This window comes from Bos indicus, chromosome 26 (genome assembly GCF_029378745.1).
Source record: "Bos indicus isolate NIAB-ARS_2022 breed Sahiwal x Tharparkar chromosome 26, NIAB-ARS_B.indTharparkar_mat_pri_1.0, whole genome shotgun sequence".
NCBI classification, from domain to species: domain Eukaryota; kingdom Metazoa; phylum Chordata; class Mammalia; order Artiodactyla; family Bovidae; genus Bos; species Bos indicus.
The window spans coordinates 19,370,055-19,397,763 of record NC_091785.1 but is presented as its reverse complement, the minus strand read 5'-3'; the positions used below and the strand labels follow the sequence as shown (position 1 = coordinate 19,397,763).

The 27,709-nt window shown below is 51.3% G+C and overlaps 1 protein-coding gene across 1 annotated transcript; it reads left to right on the top strand.

The window, feature by feature from the left end:
* The first annotated feature begins 187 nt into the window (after nucleotides 1-187).
* PYROXD2 (pyridine nucleotide-disulphide oxidoreductase domain 2) lies at nucleotides 188-25,730 on the top strand. The gene is made up of 16 exons (XM_019953122.2): nucleotides 188-536; nucleotides 4,774-4,793; nucleotides 7,490-7,583; nucleotides 7,664-7,737; nucleotides 12,393-12,548; nucleotides 14,674-14,827; nucleotides 17,461-17,522; nucleotides 17,613-17,710; nucleotides 19,081-19,222; nucleotides 19,580-19,714; nucleotides 21,223-21,295; nucleotides 21,550-21,706; nucleotides 22,076-22,230; nucleotides 22,954-23,060; nucleotides 24,595-24,715; nucleotides 25,478-25,730. Exons 1-16 carry the CDS (start codon nucleotides 410-412, stop codon nucleotides 25,546-25,548), a joined length of 1,746 nt encoding a protein of 581 aa, XP_019808681.1. The 5' UTR covers nucleotides 188-409; the 3' UTR covers nucleotides 25,549-25,730.
* The last annotated feature ends 1,979 nt before the right edge of the window (nucleotides 25,731-27,709 follow it).

The following is a 27,709-nucleotide window of genomic DNA, read 5'->3' as shown; positions in this document are numbered from 1 at the left end:
GAGGAGGGGACAGCCCTTTGGAACACACATGCACACACACGCACACACACACACACACTTGTCTGAGCCTCAGTGCTCCCCGTCTGGGGCCCACGTGAGGGGTTGCATGACTGGTCGGCACAGCACCTGGCACAGCGGAGCCCTAGAGAATGAGCAGCACAGTGATCACTCTGGAGGTCTGCAGGCGCAGGACCTCTGCCGGGTTAACAGGTGACTGCCCATGACTCTGCCCCGGGTGGAAGGCCGGGCCGCGGGCAACTCAAGTGTCCCCATTTAGTCGTGGCCCAGGGCCAAGTACGGCAGCTGGGCTGCAGCTCCTCCTCTTCCTCCTTCTCCCTGCTCCTCCCCCTGCCTGGAGAGGCACAAAAGGCTGCTTGCAAGCAAGTTCCCAGCCTGGTCCTGGGCAGAAATGACCACATGTGGCCGAGGGCTCAGGAGGGCCGTAGGCGCCTCTCCCCGCCCCACATGGAGACGAGCTCTCTCGGACACCAGGGGACGCCTGAAGCCTGAGTACGATGCAGTGGTGGTAGGCGCAGGTAAAGTGGGCTGGGCTGGAGTTGAGGGGCCAGAGGGCAGCCTGCCCAGAATCCTGGGGTGGTGGGGGGGGGGGGTGCCCATCCACGCCCCTGCCCTCTCACTGCTTTGGCACAGGCTGGCCGGGATTTGGGGTGAGAGCAAGTTGCTAGGGTGAAAACTCCACCCATCTGCGAGCAGATGCCAGGATTCTGGAGCTGGCTCTGCCGTCGACTTGCTGTGTGGCCTGGAGCAGATTTTTGCCCTCTCTGGGCTTGAGTCTACCCATCTAAAATGACCAGGGAGGATTAAGTGAGTTCAGGAGTTTCCATGAATCTCCTGTGAAATTAGCTAGTTGCTGCCACATCCTTGGAAAGCATATGGTAGGTAAGGGTTGCGAGGAAGGAGCCCTGGTACAACAGACCTTTGAAATCCTGCCGCCCCAAGTGTTCTAGGGCTTCCCTGGTGGCTCAAATGGTAAAGAATCTGCCTGCAGTGCAGACCTGGATTTAATCCCTGTTGGGAAGATCCCCTGGAGAAGGAAATGGCAACCCAGTCCAGTGTTCTTGCCTAGAGAATCCCATGGATAGAGGAACCTGGCAGGCTACAGTCCACGGGGTCACAAAGAGTCAGACACGACTGACTAGTGTGAGCAATTAACACAAGTGACTTGAGTTCTGGTCACCAGTACCTGACCACTGAGACCATCCTGAGGACACTACAGTCATTCCGTCAAGGGGAGTTAGGGGAAAATAGACACGAGTCCCAGAGGTCCTCTCGCCTGTCTGCAGAAGTGACAGCCCTCACTGCCTTGCCCACCTGGGCTGTACAGGACCTGCTGCGGTGACCCCGCTGCGCTTTGCTGAGCCCCAGGGTGCAGGGCACTGGTTCCACCTTGAGCCTGTGAGGCACCAGGCCAGGACCAGGCTCCTTTTCTCAGGGCCTTCCACTCACAGCCTCAAATTCTACTTCTGACATTATTTCCAGCTGGGTTTATACAGAAAGAGGATGACAGGCCTGGAAAGACCTGCTCATCACATGGCTTTAAAGCTGCATCCCTATTTGGGCCTTTCTTCATTTTCATCCCTACGGAGAGCTGTCCTGTGCTGGTAAGTGCTTACCAGTAACCTCTCCAGGGGAGAATGTGTGCATATATATCCATACATGTTTATTGTAAATACTGAAGTCAAAGAAGTATAGCACAGTTTTGCAGGTGAGATATACAATACTCTAAATTCCAGGTGGCCAGTCCACTCAGCAAGTGCTCGTGACTTTTGCTGAACTCAGTGACCAACCTACGGCTGCAATTTGACAAATGAAAATAGTTTTGAAGGAAACATTGTATGATATTTTTATTTTCTTTAAAGAGCAGAAAGATAGTGAAACAAAGATTTATGTCAGAACTTCTCTCCTCCTTCAACAGTTGGAATGATCTTACTCAGTCAAATGATATTTTGCGAACAGGAGAACAGTTCCTCAATTGTTTGCTCTGTTTCACAAGGTAACTGCTGTGGGCACAACTGCCAGTTAAGTTTAATTTGCATTATTAGCATTTTCTCCATCACTTTCTTAAGTCTGCTGCTGCTGCTAAGTCACTTCAGTCATGTCCAACTCTGTGTGACCCCATAGACGGCAGCCCACCAGGCTCCCGTCCCTGGGATTCTCCAGGCAAGAATACTGGAGTGGGTTGCCATTTCCTTCTTCAGTACATGAAAGTGAAAAGTGAAAATGAAGTTGCTCAGTTGTGTTCGACTCTTCGCGACCCCATGGACTGCAGCCCACCAGGCTCCTCCGTCCATGGGATTTCCCAGGCAAGAGTACTAACAACCAACAAAATAACAACCCAGGCCCTGGTGTGTAGTGTTCGTGGATTTCCATGGTGTGACTACTCCCACTGCAGCCTTTTTCTAAGTTACCAACGTGATGTCTCTGTGAATTTGGGAGAGAGATGCAGCCAGGCATCATCAGGCAGCATGGCCCCTGTATGTGTCCATGGATGTAAGTAACCGTGAAGACATAGACAACAGGAAAATATAGTAAAACAGTTAGGAAATGACAAGCTTTGAGTATTTATTACCTTTGTCTTTAATATCATTATTTCATTGTAAGTTTATATAATTTTTATCAGGGGCTGTTTGACAACTGTCTCACCAACTTCCAGGGCTGGGGGACTCCAGCTCCAGTGCCCACTGACTGGGCTCCGTAAACGGAAGTTCCTCCCACCTTTTCTGCCCTTGGAGACAACCCACCCCTGCTGTCTCTTGGCAGAGAGGGTTGATCCTAGGTCCCCAGGTACCTGGGTGAATGGCTCACAAGTGTGTTTCTCAGGTGTGAATTTTTCTTCAACGTTGCTTCTCTGATTGCCAAGCAAGGCAGGAAACCTGGTTTGAAGACTTATCCAACCTGAGTGAGGAGCACAGCGGTATCTTCTGAGATACAGATCATCTCTGCTCCCTGAAGTCACACCAGTAACCTGGCCATCATCCTGATTCAGTTATTTGACCAAATTTGCCTAAAGGATGACCCAAGGAGCTTGTTAAAATGCAGTTTAAGGGCTCCCTACCTGGTGATTAGAGTTCTGAGGGGATCATAACACCTAACCAGCTCTTGGAGTGGATCTGATGTGGCACCTGCAGCCCACACATTCGGGAACCCACGTTCAGCACACCCCTCCCCCCGCATCCCTCTGTGCCTGCTGCCTAAGGAACTCTGCAGTCAGGCCTGGAGATTAGCTGAGCCTGCAGCTTAAGACTCCTTGCAGGGGAAGGGAGAGGTCACCAGAAGCCGCAGGACAAAGTTTCAGCCGCAGCTAGAGTGGGGGAGTGGTGGAGGGAGGAGGAACTTGGGCTCTTGGATCCCTGCCCTTTGCCATTTGAGGTCTGTTTGTGCATTTGTGGGCTTTCACGTGATGACTGAACTGGACCCTGTTGCCTGGAAGCCTTTATTAGTTTTCCAGGATTTATGATCAGCACTAATTATGGGTCTGCTAAGGCACAAGTGCTTTAGGTATATTACTGGTCATCCTCCCTGCGACACTGCAAGCCCAGCAGGCCCTGTTTACACGTGAAAAAGACGCCAGACAGCAGGGCGAGCCCAGGACAATCTGCCTTTAATCTGTTGTATGTGTTTGAGAGCACGGCTTTTCAGACTTCAGGTTGCAATTCATTCATAATTCCCATCCATCACACTTTTTTAACTTTCTTAAGAAAATTATCAAAAGCAGGTTAAAAACAGTAGTCTATCAACTAGCATTTTTAAATGAAATATACAAATAGATCATGACGTGCTTATCACATGATGATTCGATGTTAGTTCATGAAACACGTGCTAGGCCTGTGGTCTGAGACCACCTGCATCTGAATGACCAGGGAGCTTCTATGAAGTCCGTCCTAGTCCCTGCCCCCAGCCTGCCCAGTAGATTCTGGGGAGGGCTCCGGGAATCGGTGATGACGCTTGTTCTTAAGTGACCCTGAAGCTTCTCAGAGCTGGAGAAGCACTTGCTAGCCGTGGACTTGGTGTGGGATGTGGGACCCCAAACCAAGTTCAGGGCTTGCACCCCAGGGGCTGCCTGCCTAAAATTTTTGGAAAGAAACTTTATACCAGACAAATCTGCCCAATCGTCTAGCACCCTGAAGCACACTCAGCAATTCTAGCGAACATTGACGCTGTATGTGTTGAGTTCATTTTGAGCTGTTCCATCTCAGGAACACTGGAAACTGACAAAGATTCCCCTTCTGGAGCCCTGTTGTGCGGCATGCTTGGGCAAAGCAAGCCCTGCTTGGCGGCAACTGTCCACATGACCAGCACTTACCTGGATGACCAGGGACACCAGCATCAGAGCACGATCAGGCCTCCCTCTCTTCCTCTAAGTCAACTCTGACGCTTCCTCCGACAGTCATCTGCTCAACCTCCCTTGCTGGAAGCCCAGCAAGGCTTTGTGGGGTCACTTTCATCTGATGCCTGCGGGTTCCTCTTGTCCCCACTCCAGCATGAGCCATTGGCCAAGCCAAGGTGACAGGACTTTTTTCAATTTGGGGCAAGAACCAGGGTTTTGTGATTCCCCAAAGACCAGGTGTCTTACAGTGTCAAGCTAGATGCTGTTCCAACACCCAGGTTCAGGTGAGGGGGTCCCGCAAGTTCTGCTACCTCACCAGGATCCTCATGGGCATGGGGACAGGGGTGGGGGGCCACACTCCTCAAGGAATGTATCTGCCCGCTGACCACGGTCACTTTCCTCCCCTCTCCTCTGTCTCGTTGCAGGACACAACGGGCTGGTGGCTGTGAGTCCCTCCCCCTCCGCCCCACTTCACTGGCCCCTGGGTGTGTGGCTCCCAGCAGGAGTGTAAGGAAGCCAGCAGGATGAGGGTCGCTGGGGGGAAGCAAAGGCCGGCTGGTCCCCTCACCCCGGTGCTGACCAGTGACAGGCTCAAGAGGACATCCACAGCCCTTAAAGACGATATAGGATTGCTGGCCTCTCCTTAATGCTCATAGGTTTCCCCCTTGACCTTTCAAAAGCAAGGTGATAAACAGCTGGGAAAGTGTGTAATGGACATAACACAGGAGGCAGGTTGGAACTTTAGGGAGCAAGTAACTGGGGCCGGGGGCCCTTTGACTCCAGATGGTGGGCTGTCCCTGTGTACAGAGCCAGTGTTCCCCAGCAGGTCTAGGCCAGGCACCACCTTGGGGAACATGCAGCTGCACATGGTCCAAGGTCCACCCTGGAGGCAGTAAGGGAGCCAATCCAGCAGAGAAGGCAGGGCCCTGCCCCGGCACAGCTGGCGTCTGGGTCCCAGGCTGACCGCAGGCCAGGGTGACCCTGAGGCTGTGCTTCTCAAACCAGAGTCCATGTACCCCTAGGAGGCCATAGTGTGTGATCAAGGTTCAGGCCTCAAGATTCACACAGAGCATTCTGAGCAGCGTCTGCTCCAGAATATCAGTGCAGGGGATTCAGCAATGTGGGGAGCCAGGAGACCTGTGTTACGTCTTAATACTTTCCCCAGTATAGCAGTTTTATTCGAACATGTTACAGCAGACATTATTTAACTCAAGTGAAAGTGAAAGTCGCCCAGTTGTGTCCAACTCTTTGCAACCCCATGGACTGTATAGTCCATGGAATTCTCCAGGCCAGAATACTGGAGTGGGTAGCCTTTCCCTTCTCCAGGGGATTGTCCCAACCCCAGGATCAAACCCAGGTCTCCCACATTGCAGGTGGATTCTTTACCAGCTGAGCTGCAAGGGAAGCCTAAGGATACTGGAGTAGGTAGCCTATCCCTTCACCAGCTTATCTTCCTGACCCAGGAATCAAACCAGGGAGTCCTGCATTGCAGGCAGATTCTTTACTAACTGGGCTATCAGGGAAGCTCCCTATTTAACTCAACTGATCAGTAATTTAAAACACTGATTTTTGTATTAATATGAACATGGGTTTGTCTCCCAGCTCAGCCACTTTCCACCTGTGAAGGTTAAGGCCAGTCAGCTAATCTCTCTGACCCATGATAAAATGAGAATTAAAATGCCCACCCTCACTGAATTGAGGGGAAGGGAAATAGATGGTGTGCCCTGAGGCCTCAGCTCAAGAAGCCTTGCTCAAAAGGTAACCTTGGGGCATCCCAGGATGAGAGGATATAGGAAGAACTTAACTCTAGGTCGTGCACTTCGCTGGATGATTTGAGGCCAGCTTGAGAAAGTAGGCAGTTGGCCCTAGATTGATTACTGTTGGAGAGTTGGGGGCATCTCTGAACCATGTCTGCAGGGAGGGGAGGCTAGCATGCAGAGTGGTCGCCACACACACACAGCATCACACATCTTGGCCACGAGAGCCAGTGATTGGGATCTTGAGGTGACCCACAGACCTCGTCTCGTCTTTGCTAAGACACAGCTGTGAAGTGGCCCTGCCCTGTCACCTGTATCGTGGTTTCAGACCACCTCTGTCTGCCGTCATCACTGTGGGACTGTTGATGTCTAACGGGAGAAACACGGCTCACCTCTGAGGCCAGTTTCCAGATGTGACACCGAGGCTCCTCTTTCTCCTTTCTCGTTAGGATATGTCAGGAGCATAGATTCTGTGTACAGACCGGGTGCGGTTTCCACACCTCTACTCATCAGTTCTGGGAACTTGAGCTGTTAGCCTCACTGAGCCTCACTTCCTCCTCTGCGAAATGGGGAGAATCACGGTGCCTACCTCTAAGATGGATCGTATGAGACGATGCTCGCACAGCATCTGGCATAGTAGTCACCAAAAGTCTACCTTCTGAGCTACACCATCCGTGTGGTCACCTTGGTTGTGGTGATGGTGGGAGGGCCAGCATTTTAGGTCAGTAGATGGAGGGCTAGTTTGGTTCAACAAATATTTATTGATTTTCCACCAAGTGCTAGAGAAAGATGAATACTCTCCCCTGAAACATTTGTTCCCCAAAATGACGCCATATTATAATCATAGCTTCATTGACCGAACACATCCCCATGTGCCAGGGACCCATGTCTAAGTTCCTTCTAGGGACCAACTCAGAGAATTCTCACAGCAGCCCTGTGAGGCAGGAAAAGTGGGTGTTGCTATCATCAGCCCCATTTTTGCACAGGAGGAAATTGAGGCCAGATAGATCAGGTACTGAGGTCGCCCCAGCAGGAGAAGAGGGGAGTGGAAAGGTGTGCTCTGTGCTCACACGACACGCCCCCCATGCTGCCTGCTGCAGGCTAGGGAGGAGGGCAAGGCTTGCCGCCACCCTGCCCAGGAGATGGGCACGAGCTCACAGAGGCTCCAGACCTTGCAGGAGGGAAGGTCACCTGGGGCTGGGAAGCGGAGGGGCACGAGCAGTCATGTCAGGCCTCAGAGGACATCTGAGGAGGTGGGCATTTATGAAAGGGTGGGGAAGGGCATCTCAGAGGCAGGGACAGCTCGAGCCAGCCCTGTGGTGAGGTCCCTGAGACTGCGGGTGGACCCCAGGAATAAAGGGAAGGTCTGTGTGCCTTGTCCCAGGCGGCATACCTGCAGAGATTTGGAGTGAACACGGCGGTCTTCGAGAGACGCCACGTGATCGGGGGTGCGGCTGTCACAGAGGAGATAGTCCCAGGTGAGCCAAAAAGGTGGGTGAGGGGCATGGGGGTGACCACTGGTGATCCCTGTGACTGTCTTCATCCAATTCATCTTCAGGGTTTAAGTTCTCCCGAGCATCCTACCTCCTCAGCCTGCTACGACCGCAGATTTACTCCGAATTGGAGCTGAAGGTAGAGTGTGTGTGTACATGTGTGTGTCCATCCACCTGCTCCATGGCCTGAGGGCTGGGGAAGTGGGCAGCTGCTACTCTTCCCTCTGAGGGTATGTCTATCTCCCATGCTCTCCTTGATGCCTGCCCACAGATGGGCTTTGTCTGGCCCACCTGGTGTCTTAAAGATCGAGAAATTTCATACATAAATCAAATGTCTCAAAGCCCATGTTCCTAGATGCCACACCAGCTGACCCCTTACATGAATGCCATCTTGGCAGTGCTTTGTCCATCACTCCCTGGGGCCCTGTCCAGCCCCCATAGGAACCCTTGGGCCCCTGGGCACCTGAGTTTGCAAAGCTGCCTTAGGTCCTGGGCCCACCTGCTGCCCTCCTTACACTTGAGAGCCAGTCACCATCCTCGGCAACTTGAGCAATCAGACTTTCAGCTCTTCAGGCTCCTGAGCCGTTGTAGGGCATCCTGGGAACTCCCAGTCTGCCCCTGTAGACTCCTTTCAGCCTTGCCTTAGTCCACAGTCTTGCCCCCGCCCTTTCAGATTCCTTTTACCCCTAGCTGCCTTTTTGACAAACACAGTCATGCATTCCTGGAGCCACTTAGCTGCTTGGTGCCTCTGTCACCCACCACTCAGAGAGGGTCCTGGGTGCCATCTGCATATGATGCTGACAGCACTTCAGCACCAACTCTGTGCTGAGTTTGAAATTAATAAGACATTAAGCCATGGTCACCATGAGAGAAATTACTCTTTGAGTCCCTGAGACCGCTAGCACACCTGTCGCCAGCCAGGATCAGGTGGAATCCTGCCGAGGCCTGGGGACGGGTCTCTGTCCCCAGACAAACCAGCCTATCACTGAAGGCAATTTTCAGACACACTAGCTATGCACCGTGGCAAGTGCATGAGTAGGAGTCCCCATTTTATGAGGGAACTCAGGGGATTAAGCTCACACACAAGGAAATGACTGAGGAGCCAAGTCTAACCAAGCCCTCCCCCTTGTTCTGAGCTCTGATGTGCCCCCGCCAAGGGCGTCTTGATGGCCACCCTGCTCAGCCTCGTGCACTTTGCCGGTGGCCATGGGCCAGGTCTCAAATGTGAGCTCTCAGGACGGACCTCTGTCCTGGGTAGAGCACAAGGCTGCGATTTCAGCCTCTGGACCCTACCTGCTCAGTTTTGAATCTCTGCTCTGCCGTTAGCAGCTGTGTGACTTAGCCTTGCGGTGCCTTGTCTTCCTTATCTGTAAGATGGGGATGTAATCTTACCAGCTTCAGAAGGCTCTTGTAGTAGTTGGTGTTCGCGCATCATTAGCACAGTGCCTGGGGCAGCCGGCTGGGGCTCCAGTACTTTGGCCACCTGATGTGAAAAGCCGACTCTTTGGAAAAGACTCTAATGCTGGGAAAGAGTGAGGGCAGGAGGAGAAGAGGGCGGCAGAGGATGAGATGGTTGGATGGTATCATCGACTCAATGGACATGAGTTTGAGCAGGAGATAGTGTAGGACAGGGAAGCCTGGCATGCTGCAGTCCATGGGGTCACAAGGAGTCAGACAGGACAGTCACTCTCTTTATGGGAAAAAGTCCTGGAATCAGACAAATAAATGAATCGTGTTCAATTACTTAGACCTGAAGCAAACTCTGGGTTCTTCTTGGATACCTTTTTGGGGGTTATTGATTCATTCATTCAGCAAATGTTCCTGAGTACCTGTCCTGTGCCGGGCCCGGGGAGAAACATGTGGACTGAAGGTGGTGAGGGAGGGTGGCAAGGCTGAGCGCTTAGTGAGAGAACCTCAGGTGGAGGTAAGCACACCTACAGAAAGGAAGCTAAGGCAGCACGACAGTGAGGGCCTGGACGCCCGGCCTGGACTGGTGACCAGGAAACCCTCCCTTGGAGGCAGGGGGAACATCTGAGCTGACATTCAAACGCCAAGCAGTCACCAGCACTGTGGACATCTGAGGGGAGGATATTCCAGGCAGAAGGAAGTGGAAGTGGACAGGCCTCAGGGAAAGGAAGGTCAAGCGGCCAGAGCAGAAGTGCCAGGCAGAGGGGCAGCAGGCAGTATGGGAGGTGGGCAGGGCCAGAGGAGACTGGGCCTTGTGGGCTGGGAGGAAGGGCCTGCGTTTTATCTGAGCACAGCAGGGAGACAGTAGAGGTGCTGAATCGGGAAGTGAGGTGATGGGATTTATGACTTTATGAAAGATCAGTCCTCTTGGTGGATGGCGTGGATTGTGGTGGAAGCGGTTGCAGGGCAGCTCAGAAGGTGGCAGCTGGGCTGAGGCAGGGCAGGGAGTTGGGGAGATGTGGATGAGGTCTGGAGGCTGAGATCTGAGACTTGGTGATGGATGGGAGGCCAAGGGTGAGAGGCTCAGAGGAACTGAGGGTGCTTCCTGCGTGTTAGAGGGTTCACTGTATCAAGAGGAACCAAGCTGGAAATTCCTCCAGTTTGTAATCAAAGAAATTTCCCATCTCAGCATTAGGAAGGATCCTGTGGGTCTCCCAGCCCCACCCCTTCCAACACTTGGATGCACCTCCACAATGCTCAGTCATGGAGATCCTGCCATCTGGAATGCCCATGGTTGGGGGGAGACTTCTGCTGTAATATTGGAAAGGTCTCTTTGGGTTTCTGTGTGTTTTCCTAAAACTTCTGCTCACAGATCTCGTTTCTGTCCTCTGGGGTGGTGCCCTGTCTGCAGCAGTGCATTTAGTTAGTCAATAGACTATGTATTGATCACATGGTGTCTAGATGCTGCAGATACAGCACTGAGAAAAAGAGACTCAGCCCCTGAGTTCAGAGAGCTTACATTCTACCTGTGTAGACAGAGGAAAACTAAGTGTGTCATTGACCAGGTGGTGATCAGAGCCAAAGAGTCAGGGGGAGCTGAGCATGCTACTCAGGTAACATCTGAGCAAAGACCTCAAAGAGGTGGGAGCAGACCAAAGTGTATCTGGGGGAAGAAGTCTCTAGAGGCCAAATCTTTCAAGCTGCATACTTTAAATACATACAGCTCCTTGTATGTCAATCACTCATCCAAAAAGTGGTTTAGGAAAAAAGTCTCTAGAAGGAACAGGATGTCTTTTATTTGTAGGGGTTGCACAGGCCCCTTTTGTTTTATCTCCACCTTCTTTGAAGAAGTAAATGTGCTCTTGGAAAGTTCTGTGTACTAATCAAATATTTGTAAATCAACTATTTTAAATGCATCAAGGGAACTTCCATTTAAAGTGACCATGGAGTAAATGAGTCTGCAAAGTAAATAAAAGGGTTTTTTTATGTGAATAATTTATCTATCTAGTAAGTATGGATTTTCACATAACTGTGGCTTTATTGTGTCTTTCTCAGTCTTAATTATTACTGAAATGGGGGCATTTAAAGACTACTGCTGAGAGCCAGGGCTTTGGAGTCTCAGGGATGTGGTTTGAAACCTGGATCCACCTCCCAGTGTGACCTTGAACACTTTTTTCACTTCTCTGAGCCTCTGCTATTGCATTTTACAATGAGGATGATATACTTACAGAACCACTGTGATGGTTCTGTAACCATTGTAACCACTGTAAGCCCCAGTACAGTCCCTGGCACTGGGTAGTGTGGCATGGTGTGATGTGGCATAGCATGGCATGTACGTGTGGCGTCGCATGGTGTGGTATGGTCTGCCACAGTGTGCCTGGGCAAGAAGGATTTTTATACACTTATATCTAACATAGGAACCACGACCACATGCCTTGGGAAACTACATGTATATGTTCATGCTAAGTCGCTTCAGTCATGTCCAACTCTCTGTTACCCCATGGACTGTGTAGCCTGCCAGGCTCCCTGGTATATGGGATTCTCCAAGCAAGAATAATGGAATAGGTTGCCATTCCCTTCTCCAGGGGATCTTCCTGACCCAAGGATTGAACCCGCATCTCATGTCTCCTGCATTGGCAGGCGGGTTCTTTACTACTAGCGCCACCTGGGAATCCCCTGGGAACCTGCATACAGGTACCTAAATACATACAGGTCAGTTCAGTTCAGTTCAGTCGCTCAGTCGAGTCCGACTCTTCATGACCCCATGGACCACAGCATGCCAGGCCTCCCTGTCCATCACCAACTCCCAGAGTCTATTCAAACTCATCTCCATTGAGTTGGTGATACCATCCAACCATCTCATCCTCTGTCATCACCTTCTCCTCCTGCCTTCAGTCTTTCCCAGCATCAGGGTCTTTTCAAATGAGTCAGCTCTTCGCATCAGGTGGCCAAAGTACTGGAGTTTCAGCGTTAGCATCATTCCTTCCAAAGAACACCCAGGGCTGATCTCCTTTAGAATGGACTGGTTAGATCTCCTTGCAGTCCAAGGGACTCTCAAGAGTCTTCTCCAACACCACGGTTCAAAAGCATCAATTCTTCAGCGTTCAGCTTTCTTTATAGTCCAACTCTCACATCCATACATGACTACTGGAAAAACCATAGCTTTGACGAGACTTTTGTTGGCAAAGTAAAGTCTCTGCTTTTCAATATGCTGTCTAGTTTGGTTATAACTTTCCTTCCAAGGAGTAAGCGTCTTTTAATTTCATGGCTACAGTCACCATCTGCAGTGATTTTGGAGCAAAAATAATACAGGTCACCTAAGCACAATCAGAGAAGGGTCATGGGCAGAGCCCTTCAAATGTTACCTGTGCTGTCTGTGTTCTGCAGAAACATGGGCTGAGGCTTCATCTTCGAAACCCCTACTCCTTCACCCCCATGCTGGAAGAGGGCACAGGGGGCAAGGTGCCCCGGTCTCTTCTGCTGGGCACAGATATGGTGGAAAATCAGAAGCAGATCGCCCAGTTCTCAAAGAAGGATGCCCAGGTAGGGAAAGTGACCAGCGATGGATCTTCTCCTCCATCTCAGCCTGGAGGCTGCTCTTTTTTCTTTTTAAACATTATTTTCTGAGAGATGGGCTGTCTTAAAAAAAAAATTATTTGACTGCCCTAGGTCGTATAGTTGCGGTATGTGGGATATTTAGTTGCAACATGTGAAAACTAGATCCCTGACCAGGGATTGAACCTGGGGCCCCTGCATTGGAAGTACAGAAACTTAGCCACTGAAAGGGGAGTCCTTTGGAGGCCACTGTTGAAAGGAAATGGGCCTGGTTGGAATTCTCCCAGAGCAAGTTGTCCAAGGCCACAGGGGTGTGGACAGGCCACCCCATCTGCCCTACAAGGGCTCCAGTCTGTGCCAGCCTTTGATCTTGGGCACTGCAAAGAGAAGGGGTGGAGAACAGTGGCTAAGACCAGTGGACACGGGAGACCCTCAAACCAGTGTGTGTTCAGCATGAAGCCACTGTTCAAGTTTCAAAAGGGAGTCCACTGATATGTCCTTATATTGTATGTGCTTTCTACCTCTCCTTTCAGACAGAATTCCAAGTGGTTTTCCATATTAAAGCACATGAAGGTCAAAAAGAAAAAGGGGGGATCAGAGACAGTTAAAGATAGAACAAACTGGATCAGGAATTTAGGACAAGAGAGTTATAATAAATATTCATCTATTTTGGCATCATTCCCTGGCAGCCCAAGGCAAGAATGTGCCCAGGATGATGAGCAGGTCTGATGGAGAAGGCACAGTTTTCCCTTGGGACTGAACTGCGAGGAGTTTCTTGGGTAGCTTTGTCTAGATGAGTCATTGAATGTAATGGGCCTGGTGTGATTGGTTTTACAGACAGAAAAAGATTCTCTGAGTGGCCATTTGTTGTACCAACCTAGATACAAGCTGACGGCATAGCATTAACTCATATCTTGGTGGAGACATTTTTCTAAGAAGAACCTGGGTTAAGCAATCCATGGGGGATGATTTTTGTTCTGTTAATCTACTATTGGGTAAAACCAAGAAAACCACATATCCAGCCTCTCTCTTTAACCAGTGGTTTCCTAACCTGGTGGACAATCAGGTCACTAGGGGAGCTTTGCTTTTTTTTTTTTTAAGTGCTTTGCACATGATTCTTTTGTACAGTTGCACTCTGTAGGTTGCACTCCCTACACTCTCCTCCAAGTCCTACCCATCTCAGATACACTGGAGAGGATTCAGGACAAGACTGGGTCCCTGAGCTAGAGGACAGTGGCCGTGGCCATGGCTGGTGACCACAGAAACAGGAGGCAGAGGCCACATCTCAGTGTGGAAAGTCAGGAGCAGAATTCTGGTTTTGTCTTTGCATGTTGTCACATTGAAGACCTGTTGCAGAGGAAGCTATTTATCTTCATTTTAATCAAGAGTCTCCAGTGCAATTCAACACAGAGCTTTTCTTAATGTAACAGGTGTTAAAATTCCATGGATATATCCAAGAGTTCTAGAATGAAAAATTAAAAGCTCTGAGCTAAAAAGTAAGATAGGGCCTCGGGTGGCATAGATGTCCATCCCTGCTCCTGTCACCCATCCAGGGAAGGGGGGTCATAACCAGGCTGTCATATGCATTCTGTTGTAGGAAATTGCGGGGTAAAGGGAGGCAGGGTTCTGTTCCTGCTGATGATGAAAGGATGTGGGGGGTGGGGTTTGCAGACCAGGAAGGAACAGTCAACATGCTGGGGTACAGAGCAAGAGATCTTACTTCTACCAGTGAGATATAGAAAGACAGGAGAGAGAGAATAAACTTGTAAGTGGTCTTTGGTTTATCACAGAGACCATGTCCTAGGGTACTTGAGTTTTCCATGGCCAACAGCTGGCCAGCCTTAGGCTCTTGTGCCTGCCACCCCTGGTGACCTCCTACTATTACTATGCAGACCCTCTGTCACCTGCCCTAGTGCTGACACCAGTGCACAGACCTAGAACTGGGAGTAACTCTGCACAGCCAAGCGGAGTCATGCTTGGCAGGGCGTGGGGCCTGAGGAATCATCAAGGCTTGGCTGGGAGGCACAGGCCAGGTGGTCTGGAGGGCAGATCATGGGGACAGGGTCCTGTGGAATTCTAGGCAGTGGGACCTTGACTCAGAGCTCTGTTCCAGGCCTTTCCCAAATATGAGGCATTCATGGATCGCTTGGCATTAGCCATTGACCCTCTCCTGGACTCAGCCCCCGTGGACCTGGAGGCCTTCCAGCGGGGTTCCCTGCTACAAAGGCTCAAGTCGCTGTCCACCCTCAAGCCCCTGTGGCAGGCAGGTAAGTCCAAGGGCAGGTATCAGGGCATGATGAATGCCTTCATGTGGCTGAGCCCAGTTTCTCCATGATTGGACATAAGCCTGAACCTCCGAGGCAGCCTGCCAACTTCTGTCAATTAATAGGGCCGCCTGGAGCACTGTAAGTGAGATGGTCTTATCTTAGGCTGGCATGCTCTAAAAATGGAGCCTGAACCAAGGGCTTATGTTCAAGTAGTTCATTTTGAAGGAGGATCCTAGGGAAAGGAGGAGGAACGGGAAAGAGGGAGAGTCAGCACCAGGGTGTGTTACTGAACTGGCCACCACTGTGCGTGATAATGTCCTGCCTGGACCTTCTGAGGAGCCTTAGGGAATGCACGTGACAACGTGCTCAGGGGAAGAGAGGGGAAACATTTGCCCACTGGGTTCTCTCCCCCAGCGTTCAGAGGTTGCCCCCATGGGTATTAACTCCCACGTGAGGCATTAACTTCTGGGTTGTGCATCCATGGGTGCCAAGTGAGTCCCATGGGTACCCTGTCCTGGTGTCAGGGAGGCCCCAGGGAAGACATGAAGAAGAAGTGCATCTTACAGGCCTGAGGTGAGATGCGGTCAGGTTGCACTGCGTGCAGCTGGCTGGAGCCTGCATGGAGCTCGGCACCATAGCCATGGCTGGGGGAGGCTGAGAGAGAGGGGGCCGAGAGAGTTTGAAGAGATGCCCCCATACAAGAAGGATGCTGGATGACTGGACTCAGCAAGAAAAATATCTGTGGCCAATTAGTGATGTCTGCCGTGGGTATGAGAAGGGAAGTCTCACCAAGCCTGCTATTACTTTCTACCACTCGTCTAGGGTACAAAGTGTACCCAAACTGTGGTGCTGGAGAAGACTCTTGAGAGTCCCTTGGACAACAAGGAAATCAAAGCAGTCCATCCTAAAGGAAATCAACCCTGAATATTCATTGGAAGGTCTGATGCTGAAGCTAAAGCTCCAATACTTTGGCCACCTGATGTGAAGAGCCGACTCACTGGAAAAGACCCTGATGCTGGGAAAGATCGAAGGTGGGAGGAGAAGGGGATGACAGAGGATGAGATGGTTGGATGGCATCACCGACTCAATGGACATGAGTTTGAGCAGACTCTGGGAGATAGTGAAGGACAGGGAGGCCTGGTGTGCTGCAGTTCATGGGGTCACAAAGGGTTGGCTACAACTGAGGAACTGAACAACAAACAAGGATACAAAGACCAGTTAAGCGTCTACATTCTACAAAAATACTGAACCAGTTAGCTGTGGTCACAAAGTTGCCACATGACAAACTACAACATTCCAGTGGCATGTAAAAATGAACATTTATTTCTCATGTGTCTGCATGGTTCAGCTGGTCCAAACTGGGCTGAGCTGGTCTGAGCTGGTCTCATGCGTGCATCCGTGGCTGGAGCAGCCCTGTTCCAGGTGCCTCTCATCCTCTTCTTGGAAAATGCAGGCTCGTCCAGGCATGACCTTCTTATATCCATGACAAAAGTGCAGAGGGCAAGCCCCGATGTGCAGGCCAGTTCCAAGCCCCTGGTTGCATCATGTTGGCAAACACTCCAGTGGCCAAGCAAATCGTGTGAGCCCAGAAGCAAGAAGTAAGGCAGGTCCACTCAGCTGGGGTGGGAGGCAGTGCAGTTACAGGGCAAAGTGTGTGGACCCGGGGAGGGTGACGGAGTCAAGCTGGTAGAATCTATCACAAATGTCAAGAGCAGACATTGCCTCCCACATCACCAGTCCAAGGAACCTCATGCAATAAACATGCATTAAGCATTCATGTAGTCAACATTTATTGAGCAACTGCTCTGTGCCAGACAGCAAGCTCAGCACTGGGGCAAAATGCCTAGAGTTCATGACCTCTACCTTCAAGGTTCTAGTGCCCAGTTACTCTCTGAGCTAGTTTATTTTTTTTTTAATTTTATTTTATTTTTAAACTTTACATAATTGTATTAGTTTTGCCAAATATCAAAATGAATCCATCACAGGTATACATGTGCTCCCCATCCTGAACCCTCCTCCCTCCTCCCTCCCCATACCATCCCTCTGGGTCGTCCCCGTGCACTAGCCCCAAGCATCCAGTATCGTGCATTGAACCTGGACTGGTTTCTCGTTTCATACATGATATTCTACATGTTTCAATGCCATTCTCCCAAATCTTCCCACCCTCTCCCTCTCCCACAGAGTCCATAAGATTGTTCCATACATCAGTGTCTCTTTTGCTGTCTCGTACACAGGGTTATTGTTATCATCTTTCTAAATTCCATATATATGTGTTAGTATACTGTATTGGTGTTTTTCCTTCTGGCTTACTTCACTCTTCTGAGCTAGTTTAAATCAGTGTCAGAGAAATGGGTTAGCCAAACCACTGCCTCCCAGGGTACAGCCTTAGAGAATTCAAAGAGAGTAAGATACAAATTAAAAATGGCCCCCAAATAATTCTAACAGTTAAAATGTACTAAGTGCCTATAGATTTAGAAATGCTTTACCTACCTCATTTAATCCTCACAATAGCTTTTAAGGGTAGAAAATATGACTCCCATTTTATAGATAAAGAAGCAGGTGCAGAGCCATTAGGATCCAAGTGTTCCCTTCTTGCCTGTCTCGGTTTGCATCTTATGAATCTCGTCTTTCAGGTTGCATCCTGGGAGCCCAGCTGCCCCAGTATTACCAGGTCCTCACAGCTCCAGCCGCCAAGGTGAGCGGTGCCACAGCCGCAGGCTGGACCTCGCCGGGACAGGGCCTCTGCTCCCAGGTAAGCCCTCTCCATGCCGCTCTGCTTTCCCAGGTGCTGGATCAGTGGTTTGAGTCTGAGCCTCTAAAAGCCACTCTAGCAACGGACGCAGTGATTGGAGCTATGACAAATCCCTACATTCCGGGAAGTGGGTGAGTGTGGCAGGTGAGGGGGGGCAGCAGGAGGGGCGCAGTCACCCCCACAAGAGCGAAAACTATCACTCACTGAACTCACCCGATGAACCAGGCAGGTGCCAGCTACTTCACACAGGATTCATTTAACCCTCAAGGCAACACTGGGGAGCTGTGGTTCAGAGAAGGGAGATAACCTTCCCAAAGTCACCCAGCTAGTAAGGGCAGAGCTGGTTCCCAGCCCGACTTGTCCGAACCCCGCATCCCTGCCAAGTCTTCCTTCTTAGCCACTGCTCCCCACTGTTGCAGTAGAAGAGCCTTGGTCCTGCCTCCCGCTGTGATGTCTCAACATGAGTATCTTCTCTATCTATCTATGCATCATCTATCCATCTACGTATCTATCTAGGCTCTCTTCCCTTCCCACGAAGCCCCGTTGCCTGCCGCTCTCCCGCAGGCCCTTTCCCTGGGTTCCAGGATGCGCACACACACAGACACCTCCACATGGATGGGAAGCTGCCTCTCCTTGTGAGTGGAGGTGTGCTGACAGCCTCATCCGAGAGGGGGCAGTCAGACATAATGAAGCGTGCAGTTGTGATATGCCTTAATGAGCCCTGAAGGAGCAGGAATGGAGGGGGTATGTGTGTGTGTGTAGGGATAGAGGATGCTGCCAAGTCTTGGGCCATTTCCAGGGCACCAGAAGATGCAACTAGAAGCTGTCAGTGTGGCTTATCTCTCAAGGGATAAGAGCACCCCTCAGAGGTGGTTTTTCAACACACACTAAGCCAGCCCCAAATTTCCCAGGGCCATGGAAAAGGGGGGTGTGCATTGGCAAGTGCTTGCAACACCTTGACCAAGATCAACCAGCCAATTAGGAATTTCCAGCTGGGGCCTGCAAGTCCTTTTCTCTGTGGGTGTCCAGGAGGCTTCGCCACTGCCCAGTTTATGAAATGGGCCTTTAAGACATTTTTTTTCCCATTAATTCTTTCAATAAATATGGATGGAGCAGTTGCCTGCACTAGGTGCTGAGGACACCATAGTGAATGGAGCTCAAAACCCCATGGGAGAGGCAGATACAGAATGTGGAGTGGAGGACTATTTACTGTGGGCGTTGTGATGGGAAAACGAGGCAGCGGGCAATGTGATCCAGGCTCAGAGGAGCCCCCATGCGGAAGAGATATTTCATCTGAAACTCTAGGGACAGGAGGAATTAGCCAAACAAAAGAAGAGGGAGGAAGGGGGTTCTAGATTCCAGAACAGCGTGTGCAGATGTAGAACTGCAAGTGGATTATGTGGTCCATTCAAGGCACTGAGAGAGAAAGAATATTTGCACCTAGAATTCTGGGGAGATTATACCCCATCTCCAGCCGCTGATTCTGATTATCTGTCCTCAGGTATGTGCTACTCCATCACGTGATGGGGAGTCTGGAGGGAGTTCGGGGGGCCTGGGGCTATGTCCAGGGTGGCATGGGTGCCCTCTCTGATGCCATCGCAAGCTCCGCCACCGCTCACGGAGTCAGCATCTTCACCGAAAAGGTGAACACCCCTTGACGCCCACCCCGATTTTTGGCAAGTATCTTAGAATGGAACACAGTCGCAGATTCAGAGGGTCCTTAGTTTACTGATGGACAAGGCTGGGTTTGGGCTCTGCAGACTGTCGCTGGCTGAGCAGCTGTGACCCAGGCCTGTCCCCTTTGAATTTGCACTACCATCGCATATTTGGGGTGAGCCTTTGAATTGGGGAGTGGGCTGATGCCTCACCAGGATCTGCAGGAAATCGGCAAGGGATGAGAAAGCTGTAGGTCCTAGGAGCAGCACAAACAGCAGAAATCCCCTAAAGCCAACCCTTGTTTCTCCTCCCGGGGGTCCTGGGACTCCTACTGGCGGCCATAGACAGTGGCTAAAGTACAGGTGAGCAGTGGAGGGCGCGTTCAAGGAGTCGTGCTGCAAGATGGCTCGGAGGTGAGGAGCAAAGTGGTGCTGTCCAACGCGTCGCCACAGATCACCTTCCTGAAGTTAACGCCACAGGTGAGGCTGGGGAGGTGAGGCGTCTCCCAGCAGGGGACGGCGGTTTGGAACCTGGGGGCTTCAGGGGGCTGCATCAGGGTGGGAGATGTGAATGCCAAGTCTCCCCACATTTGGGGAAGCCCGTCCTTCTCCGCTTACCTGACAGGCAGGTAGCAGCAAGCCTCACAGATGAGGGAAAGGTCCAGGGAGGTAAGGCGACCGAGCCCAGGCATTTGGCAATTGGCAGAGCCACAGCTAGAACCCAAGTCTGACTTTCAACCCAGAGTTGTTTCTACAGCTTTCTGCTATCCTGATTTTTCCCCTCTAGCCAGCTCTGATTCCACTGTTTATGTCAATAACCCATCATCACATGAACGTTGCATAACAACCACACAACTGCCGGGCGTATCACAAGAGTTACGGATTAGTACACAGAGCAGGAGCAATCAGTTGATATTGACTGAGTTCAGCTGATCTGGGCTCACCCACACATCTTCCAGCAGCTGAGGGGCACTCATGGGCCCTGCTGACGGCTGTGGCTAGTCCAGGGGTCTCAGTCAGAATGTCCGGGATGACTCAGCTCTGCTCCATGTGTTTCTTATCCCCCAGCGCAATAGTCCAGACATGTCCTCAGGGTCTGGCACAAGGCAAAATGGAGCAAACTCAATCACGCAAGTGCTTCTGTTTGCTCCCTATTTAACATTAGCCTTGTCTCAGGACCAAGCTCAGAGTCATGCTGCTGCTGCTGCTAAGTCGCTTCAGTCGTGTCCAACTCTGTGCGACCCCAGAGACAGCAGCCCACGAGGCTCCCCCGTCCCTGGGACTCTCCAGGCAAGAACACTGGAGTGGGTTGCCATTTCCTTCTCCAATTCATGAAAGTGAAAAGTGGAAGTGAAGTCGCTCAGCCGTGTCCGACTCTTAGCGACCCCATGGACTGCAGCCCACCAGGCTCCTCCGTCCATGGGCTTTTCCAGGCAACAGTACTGGAGTCATAGTGGAAGGCAATAGAAGGGGGTGTCCATGCAGGGAGGGGTGGGGACTTGGAACAGCTTTTGCAATTGACCACATGTGCCCTGTCCCCCAAAGATGTGCTAATATGTGTATGAACATGGAGCTCCCAATGACGTGGGGTTTATTCTTGGGGACAAGGCATCATTTTTCTGAGTGATTCCACTAATAAAATTCAACAAACACCAGTTTCAAAAGCATCTTAAGACAATTTTGAGAGCATCAAGACTTCCAAGAGCTTAGAGGCCAGAGGAGAAAGAGGCTGCAGCTCTTGGGCCACATCCATACCAGGAGCTGGTCTGGGCCACTTACCACCAGGACGCTGGCAAAGTACACAGGAAAAAGTGGTTAACACTGAGTGGGAGGAGCCCAGGAGGGCTTCACAGAGGAGGTGTTTTGGCTCACTCTGAGGCAGGGAGAGGATCTCCTGCAGTAGAGGTTGAGGGACCAGTCTGAGTAAAGGAGGAAGGCAGCTCCCTTGGGGCCTCAGCCCCCACTAGGGTGGAACCTTCTCTTTTCAGGAGTGGCTTCCTGAGGAGTTCGTGGCGAGAATCGCCCAGCTGGACACCAAGTCGCCTGTTACCAAGATCAATGGTAAGAGGCACAGTGGACAGCAGAACTGTCTTTTCTGAGGTTTTCTGAGCGGGAAATCTCCATGTCTGGGAAAGACTGACCTGTCTCTATTCCCTGCCCCCCAGCCTACCCCCTGTTTGAAGATGAAACACTTTTTCATGCTTCTTGTTTCCAGCCCACCATGTCGGGGAGCAGGCGATGGGTAGAGAAGGAGGGCCCTGGAGGGGCTGAGGACCCAGGCCCCTGGGCCCTGACCCTCCCCTTTGGTCTCTCAGTGGCTGTCAACAGGCTGCCTGACTTCCTGGCAGCCCCCAACACTCCCGGGGACCAGCCATTGCCCCATCACCAGTGCTCCATCCACCTGAACTGTGAGGACACCCTCCTTGTCCACCAGGCCTTTGAAGACACCCTGGATGGCCTGCCTTCCAAGAGGTGGGGGACCTGGAGACGCTTGAGCCCCTGGTTAGAGCACAGGGTGTGTGTGGGCGGTGGGGTGCAGGGACCACTGCACATTTACCTCCCTGGGCCGGCTGGGACCCGAGAGCCTGGAGCCTGGAGATCTGGCTGAGTCAGGGACCTGGGGATGAGAGAGCTCCCCGTGGGTGGTCTGGACTGTCCTACTGGTCACCAAGCCTGCGCAGACAAACACCACCATAACCTTACGGAGATGATCCATCCGGCCCCAGCATCCCCAGCTCAGGTCTTCATTTTGTCCCATCATCTCAGAATGGCTCCACGGCCCCTTCTCTCAGGCAGGCGTTGCTCTTCAGGCCCTGCCCTCTCTTCCCCTGTCATACACAGACCTCTGATCGAACTCTGCATCCCTTCCTCGCTGGACCCCACCCTGGCTCCCCCCGGCTGCCACGTCGTCTCCCTCTTCACTCAGTACACGCCCTACACGCTGGCTGGAGGCAAGGCCTGGGATGAGCAGCAGAGAAACGCCTACGCAGACAGAGGTAAGGCGAGCTAGACCGTCGGGTCTCCACAGTGACAGCTGGCTGAGTGGCCCGAATGGGCCCCTCTCCTCCTGATGGCCCCACTCCGGATTAATACCTGCAAGGCCTGTGCCAAGGAGAGAGGAATACCCAGGGAAACCAAAATCAACACAGTGAGTGCCTGCTGGGGTCAGGCTGTGGGCTAAGAAAGGCAAAAAGACATGGTTCTTGCCCTCAGGTTGCTCGCAGTCCAGTGGGGGAGAGTAATAAACCAACCTTACAGTCAACAGACTGTGTGAACCAAAGGAGGAGCCACGAGCCAGAGTCACAGGAAAGCCTTCCAGAGAAAGGGACATTTGAGCTGGGTTTTAAAGGGTGAATAGGAGTTGACCAGACAGCAAAGGGCATTCCAAGCAAAAGAAATAACTTGAGTGGAGCCATGAGGTGAGGAAATCTTTGCATATTCAAGGGGAGACAGAGTTTAGGGCTGGAGTGTAAAGGTGGGAAGAAGTGGGAGGCTGGGGTGATCTGAGACCCACAGGCCTTCGTAAAGAATTGTTTATTTGCTGGTGGACTCTGTCGTTTTGTTGTTGTTGTTGTTTTGCTTATTGAGGTATAATTTGCATATGAAAATATTCATTTTAAGTGTAGCGTTTAACGAATTTAGTAAGTTTGCCAAATTGTATAATCATAAGCCTCTTCTCTTCCGTAACGCTGTCTCATTCCCTTGTGTTTGGCACCTAGTGTTTGATTGCATTGAGGCCTACGCACCCGGCTTCAAGGGCTCCGTGGTGGGCAGAGACATCCTCACACCCCCTGACTTGGAGAGAGTCTTTGGGCTTCCTGGGGGGGTGAGTTCGTATAGGACGGGAGGCTCTCGTCACACTCTGCCTTCACTCTCTTTGCACCTCCACTCCTTGACATGCCCACTTGGCTTTATCTTGGCCCTCCACACCCAGCCTTAGGCAGGAAGGGAGGACAGGGGCAGAGACCACAGCGGAGAGAGGACAGAGACAGGGTCAGTTGCAGGCAGTAGGGGAGGAGAGAAGAGATGTAGACGGGAGAGGCAGCGCCCACTGGAGAGATCACCTTACTGTGGGATTTCCGCCCAGACGTCCACATCAGCATCTCCCATCTGCCTTTCTTCAGAGGGGCCTCCCCTCCCCTGGGCAGCTTGATCTCACACTTCTCTTCAATTTATCAACAACTCACTGAGCCTGGAGGCAGGGAGTGGGTAGGCCACCAGAGCCAGTATGGCAGCGACTAGCTCCGACTGGCTATTGTGTACGTAGACATGGCCAGGCCAACGTGAGATGTGTTTCAATATAAAATGCACCCCAGATAGCAAAGACAAAAAAAATGCAGCAAGTCTCATCAATAATTTTAATATCGACCACATGTTGAAATGATATTTTGGATCTGTGGGGTTAAATTAAACATATTATTTAATTGGGTTAAATTAAATGTATTATTAACACTAATTTCACCAGTTTCTTTTTAAGTGTTCATGTGGCTAATGGAAAATCTAAAAGTACATGTGTAGCTCCAATTATATTTTTATCAGACAGCATAGGCTGGCTAGAGAGTGAAGGAGGCCAGGCAGTGGAGAGGGAAGGGAAAGGGTTGAGGTGGAAGGCTTGGGGCAGGTGGATTGAGACATCTTGATAAACGCATGTGTAGAGAGGGGGCTGGAGGGGATGTAAAGGGTCCACCTGGAGGCCGAGGAGGGGGCGGTGATGCTGTCCGTCCATCCATCGAGGAGGAAACTCCAGGGAAGAAAACGAGCTCAGCTGGGGACACACTGAAGGGGCAGGTGACGGTCACCCCCACCATGATGTCCAACAGATGTTGGTCTTGTCAGACCTACCCCTCGGGTGTGACCTTCCCCTGCCCCCACACGCCCCTCCTCGTCTGGTCTGACCCAGGCCACTGGAGTAGAACCATACTCGGTCCCAGCACCCTTGTCTGCCACTCACTGTGACCTTGGCCCCCGGGGCCCAGGCTCAGATGGGTGTCTTGGCCAAAGAAACACACATCAGCAGTCAAAATAAATCAAATTCCTCTACTTTTCAAACAGAGTTGGGGGGGGGGGGGCGGTTCATAGTCCACAACACAATCTTTCAAGTCTCCCTTTTCTCTCCCATTCAGTTTCCTCACCCTCTGAAGATACACCCAACCCTTCCTCCTTCTTGAAAAATGCCTCTAGGAAAATTGCCCCCCAGCCCTGGGACATGTGCCTGTTCCCTCTCTTCCTCTTCTCATTCTGCATCATGAGAGCCCAAAAACACCCTGGAAGGAGAAGAACCTTCCTTGGAGAACAGGGGTGGGGAAGGGGGTGGAGACCGTAAGACTCCTATGTTAATGGCTACAGCCCTGCCTCTGCAGAACATATTCCACTGTGCCATGAGCCTGGACCAGCTGTACTTCGCGCGTCCTGTGCCCCTCCACTCCAGCTACTGCAGCCCGCTCCGGGGCCTGTATCTCTGTGGAAGCGGGGCCCATCCTGGTGAGTGAGCCTCGGTCCCACTACCCCTGGTGGCTGGCGAGGGCTGGCCAGACATCAGAAGCTTGCAGACTGTGGGACAGGATGAATAAGGCGGGAGATGAGAGGGAGGGGAGCGGGGAACTCCCCGGAGAACAAGCCCTCCCCTGCATTGAGAATTCTCCAGCCAGACCCCTCGGGTTCGCTCAGCCCTCTTCGTGAGGCCTGGGGACACGTCCTAGTGGAGGTATCTCTCCAGTTCCCGCTGGGGGTTGTGAGGGACCCATGTCTCTAAATTCTGCGTCCATATCTGAGACCAGTAAGGATCGGCACAGTGCAGTTTCTCAATTTTAAAATTCTTCCCTGCTCCCATCCCAGGCCTAATTGACCCCGTGGAGGCTCATCTCATACGGGTGCTTCCTCTGAGCTACTGGGTCTCGGCCTCCCAGACAGGCCCATACCGCCAGGTCTTCCCCTCAACCCCTAGTCCCACATTCTACTTCATGTGCTGGGAGTCTTGCCCCTCAGCTCTCAGGCTGGGAAGGCAAGGGGGACACTTGCTTGGACCAGACACTGGCCCTTCCTGCATGGATTCAGGAAGCCTGGAGGGGAGTCCAGGATCTGTTTTGATAATCGTCCCAGGTGGTTCTGTTACCCATACCCCAATACCACCCTTCAGTCCTCCCTGTTCTGCTTTGTGGCTGGTGCCTTGGCAATCCCACAGAGGGGATAGAGGGGTGGGAGGGGGGTGAGCACAGCTTTGGCTCATGGGAGGCTCCCTTCCAGGAGGAGGTGTCATGGGAGCCGCTGGACGCAATGCAGCCCACGTGGTCTTCAGGGACCTCAGGAGCATGTGACCTCGAACTAACTCTGACCCAGGAAGATGAATTCACCCTTGAGACATCAGTTTCCCAGGATATGGCCTGAGGCAAGCAAGTCCTCAAGGCCCAGGCCACTGTTCTGGAAGAAGCGTACAAGTCACATGGGGTCCTGGTTAACCTCTCATCCACAGCTTCATGAATAAACTGGTTTTGCTTTATATAGATAGCTTGCATTTTTTCTGTGTATTAGTGGAATAGGTAATATGTAATAACCACATGGGGTAGACTTGTCTGGGATACTCAGTAATCTCACAGCATCAGCTCCAAACAATCCATTTGACCAACTAGCATCCTCTTCTCACTGCCAGGCCCCCACTACCAGCTGATCAGAGGCCTGCCCTGGGGAGGCCCAGTCTACTGCTGTCGCACTTCTGGCAAACTGTATAAGAAAGGACCCAATTCCCCAGTGCCCCACAAAGTTACCCACAGGAGCCACTGCCTGGAGCCATGCGTGGCCTCTCCGGCCATCAAAACCTCCAGAATCAGGCAAACAGCAGGTGGGGTGAGTGCAAAGTGGGTGCAACTGAGGGTCGTCTGGGGGCCCACGCTCCCAGTCTAGAGACGCAGCCTCTCACTTGCCATGAGCAAACCGCGCCTGTCACATTACTGAAATCTTTCCTTACAAACTTGCATTATTCTAAAGTGAGTTGGCTTGTCACTCTCGGTCTGAAAGAGTCCCGCAGATGTCCCCATAGAAACGCACCTCTCCTAGCCAGCCCCTTCCATCCTAACGGCCAAGGCCGTGATGCAGAGGCCCCAGAGCAGAGCAGGTGGGAGATTCCCCGGGCCATCTCCTCCCACCATGAAATTTATACAGAGTAACATAGACCTGCCTTACTACCAGGAGAAATATCAACAACTTCAGATGTGCAGATGATACCACTCAAATGGCAGAAAGGGAAGAGGAACTAAAGAGCCTCTTGATGAGAATGAAAGAAGAGAGTGAAAAAACTGACTTGAAACTCGACATTCAAAAAAAATAAGATCATGGTATCTGGTCCCATCCCTTCATGGCAAATATAAGGGGAAAAGTGGAAGCAGGGACAGACTTTATTTTCTTGGGCTCCAAAATTACTGCAGATGGTGATTGCAGCCATGAAATTTTAAAAATGCCTGATCCATTGAAGGAAAGCTATGACAAACCTAGACAGTGTATTAAAAAACAGAGACATCACTTTGCTGGCAAAAGTTCGTATAAGCAAAGCTATGATTTTTCCAGTAGCTGTGTACATACACAAGAGTTGGAGCATAAAGAAGGCTGAACGCCAAAGAATTGATGCTTTTGAATCATGGTGGTGGAGAAGACTCTTGAGAGTCCCCTGGACTGCAAGGAGATCAAACCAGTCAATCCTAAAGAAAATCAACCCTGAATATTCATTGAAAGGACTGATCCTGAAGCTGAAGCTCCAGTATTTTGACCGTGTGATGTGAAGAGCCAACTCATTGGAAAAGACCATGATGCTGGGAAAGATTGAAGGCAAAAGAAGAGCATGGCAGAGGATGAGATGGTTAGATAGCATCACCAACTCAGTGAACATGAATTTAAGCAAACTCCAGGAGACAGTGGAGGACAAGGAAGCCTGTCATGCTGCAGTCCATGGGGTGGCAAAGTGTCAGACACAACTTAGCAACTGAACAACAACAAGCCTTATTACATAACTTCAATAAACCCAGATTTCTCACCTGTAAAGAGTTATTTTAAAGATCAAATAAAACAATAGATCACTATCTGTCATAGGATAAGTATTTGGTTCACGGTGGCGCTCTTGCTGCTAATATTGTGGCTGGAGATATTATTGTCATTTCTAGATTCTGCAGAAGGCAGTCTTTTCGACATCCTTTTTAAACCTGGCACCAGATTGAAGCCAGCCAGCTAGAAGCAGTGTGACCAGAGAAGAGCAGAGCAATCTTTGGGTCCACTGAGATTTTCCCACAAGAAGGGCTGTCAACCTTGTCCTGTCCCCTTGCTCCATGCAGTATTGGAATAGCTAAAATTTTGAGCTTGTTAAAAATTTGGTTTTAGCCTGGGTTCCAAGATTTGCTTTCCTCAAAAGACTTGCCAGGGCACAAGGGGGAGGGAGAAGGAAGAAAGAAAGAAGGAAGGGAGGGAGGGAGGCCTCGGGGGGAGGGTAAGCAC

Coding starts and splice junctions, on each gene's coding strand:
- PYROXD2 (XM_019953122.2), top strand. CDS start 410: ATGACCACATGTGGCCGAGGGCTCAGGAGGGCCGTAGGCGCCTCTCCC. Junction 4,794..7,489: donor GACACAACGGGCTGGTGGCT/GTGAGTCCCTCC, acceptor GCCTTGTCCCAG/GCGGCATACCTGCAGAGATT. Junction 21,296..21,549: donor GCCTGTTACCAAGATCAATG/GTAAGAGGCACA, acceptor TTGGTCTCTCAG/TGGCTGTCAACAGGCTGCCT.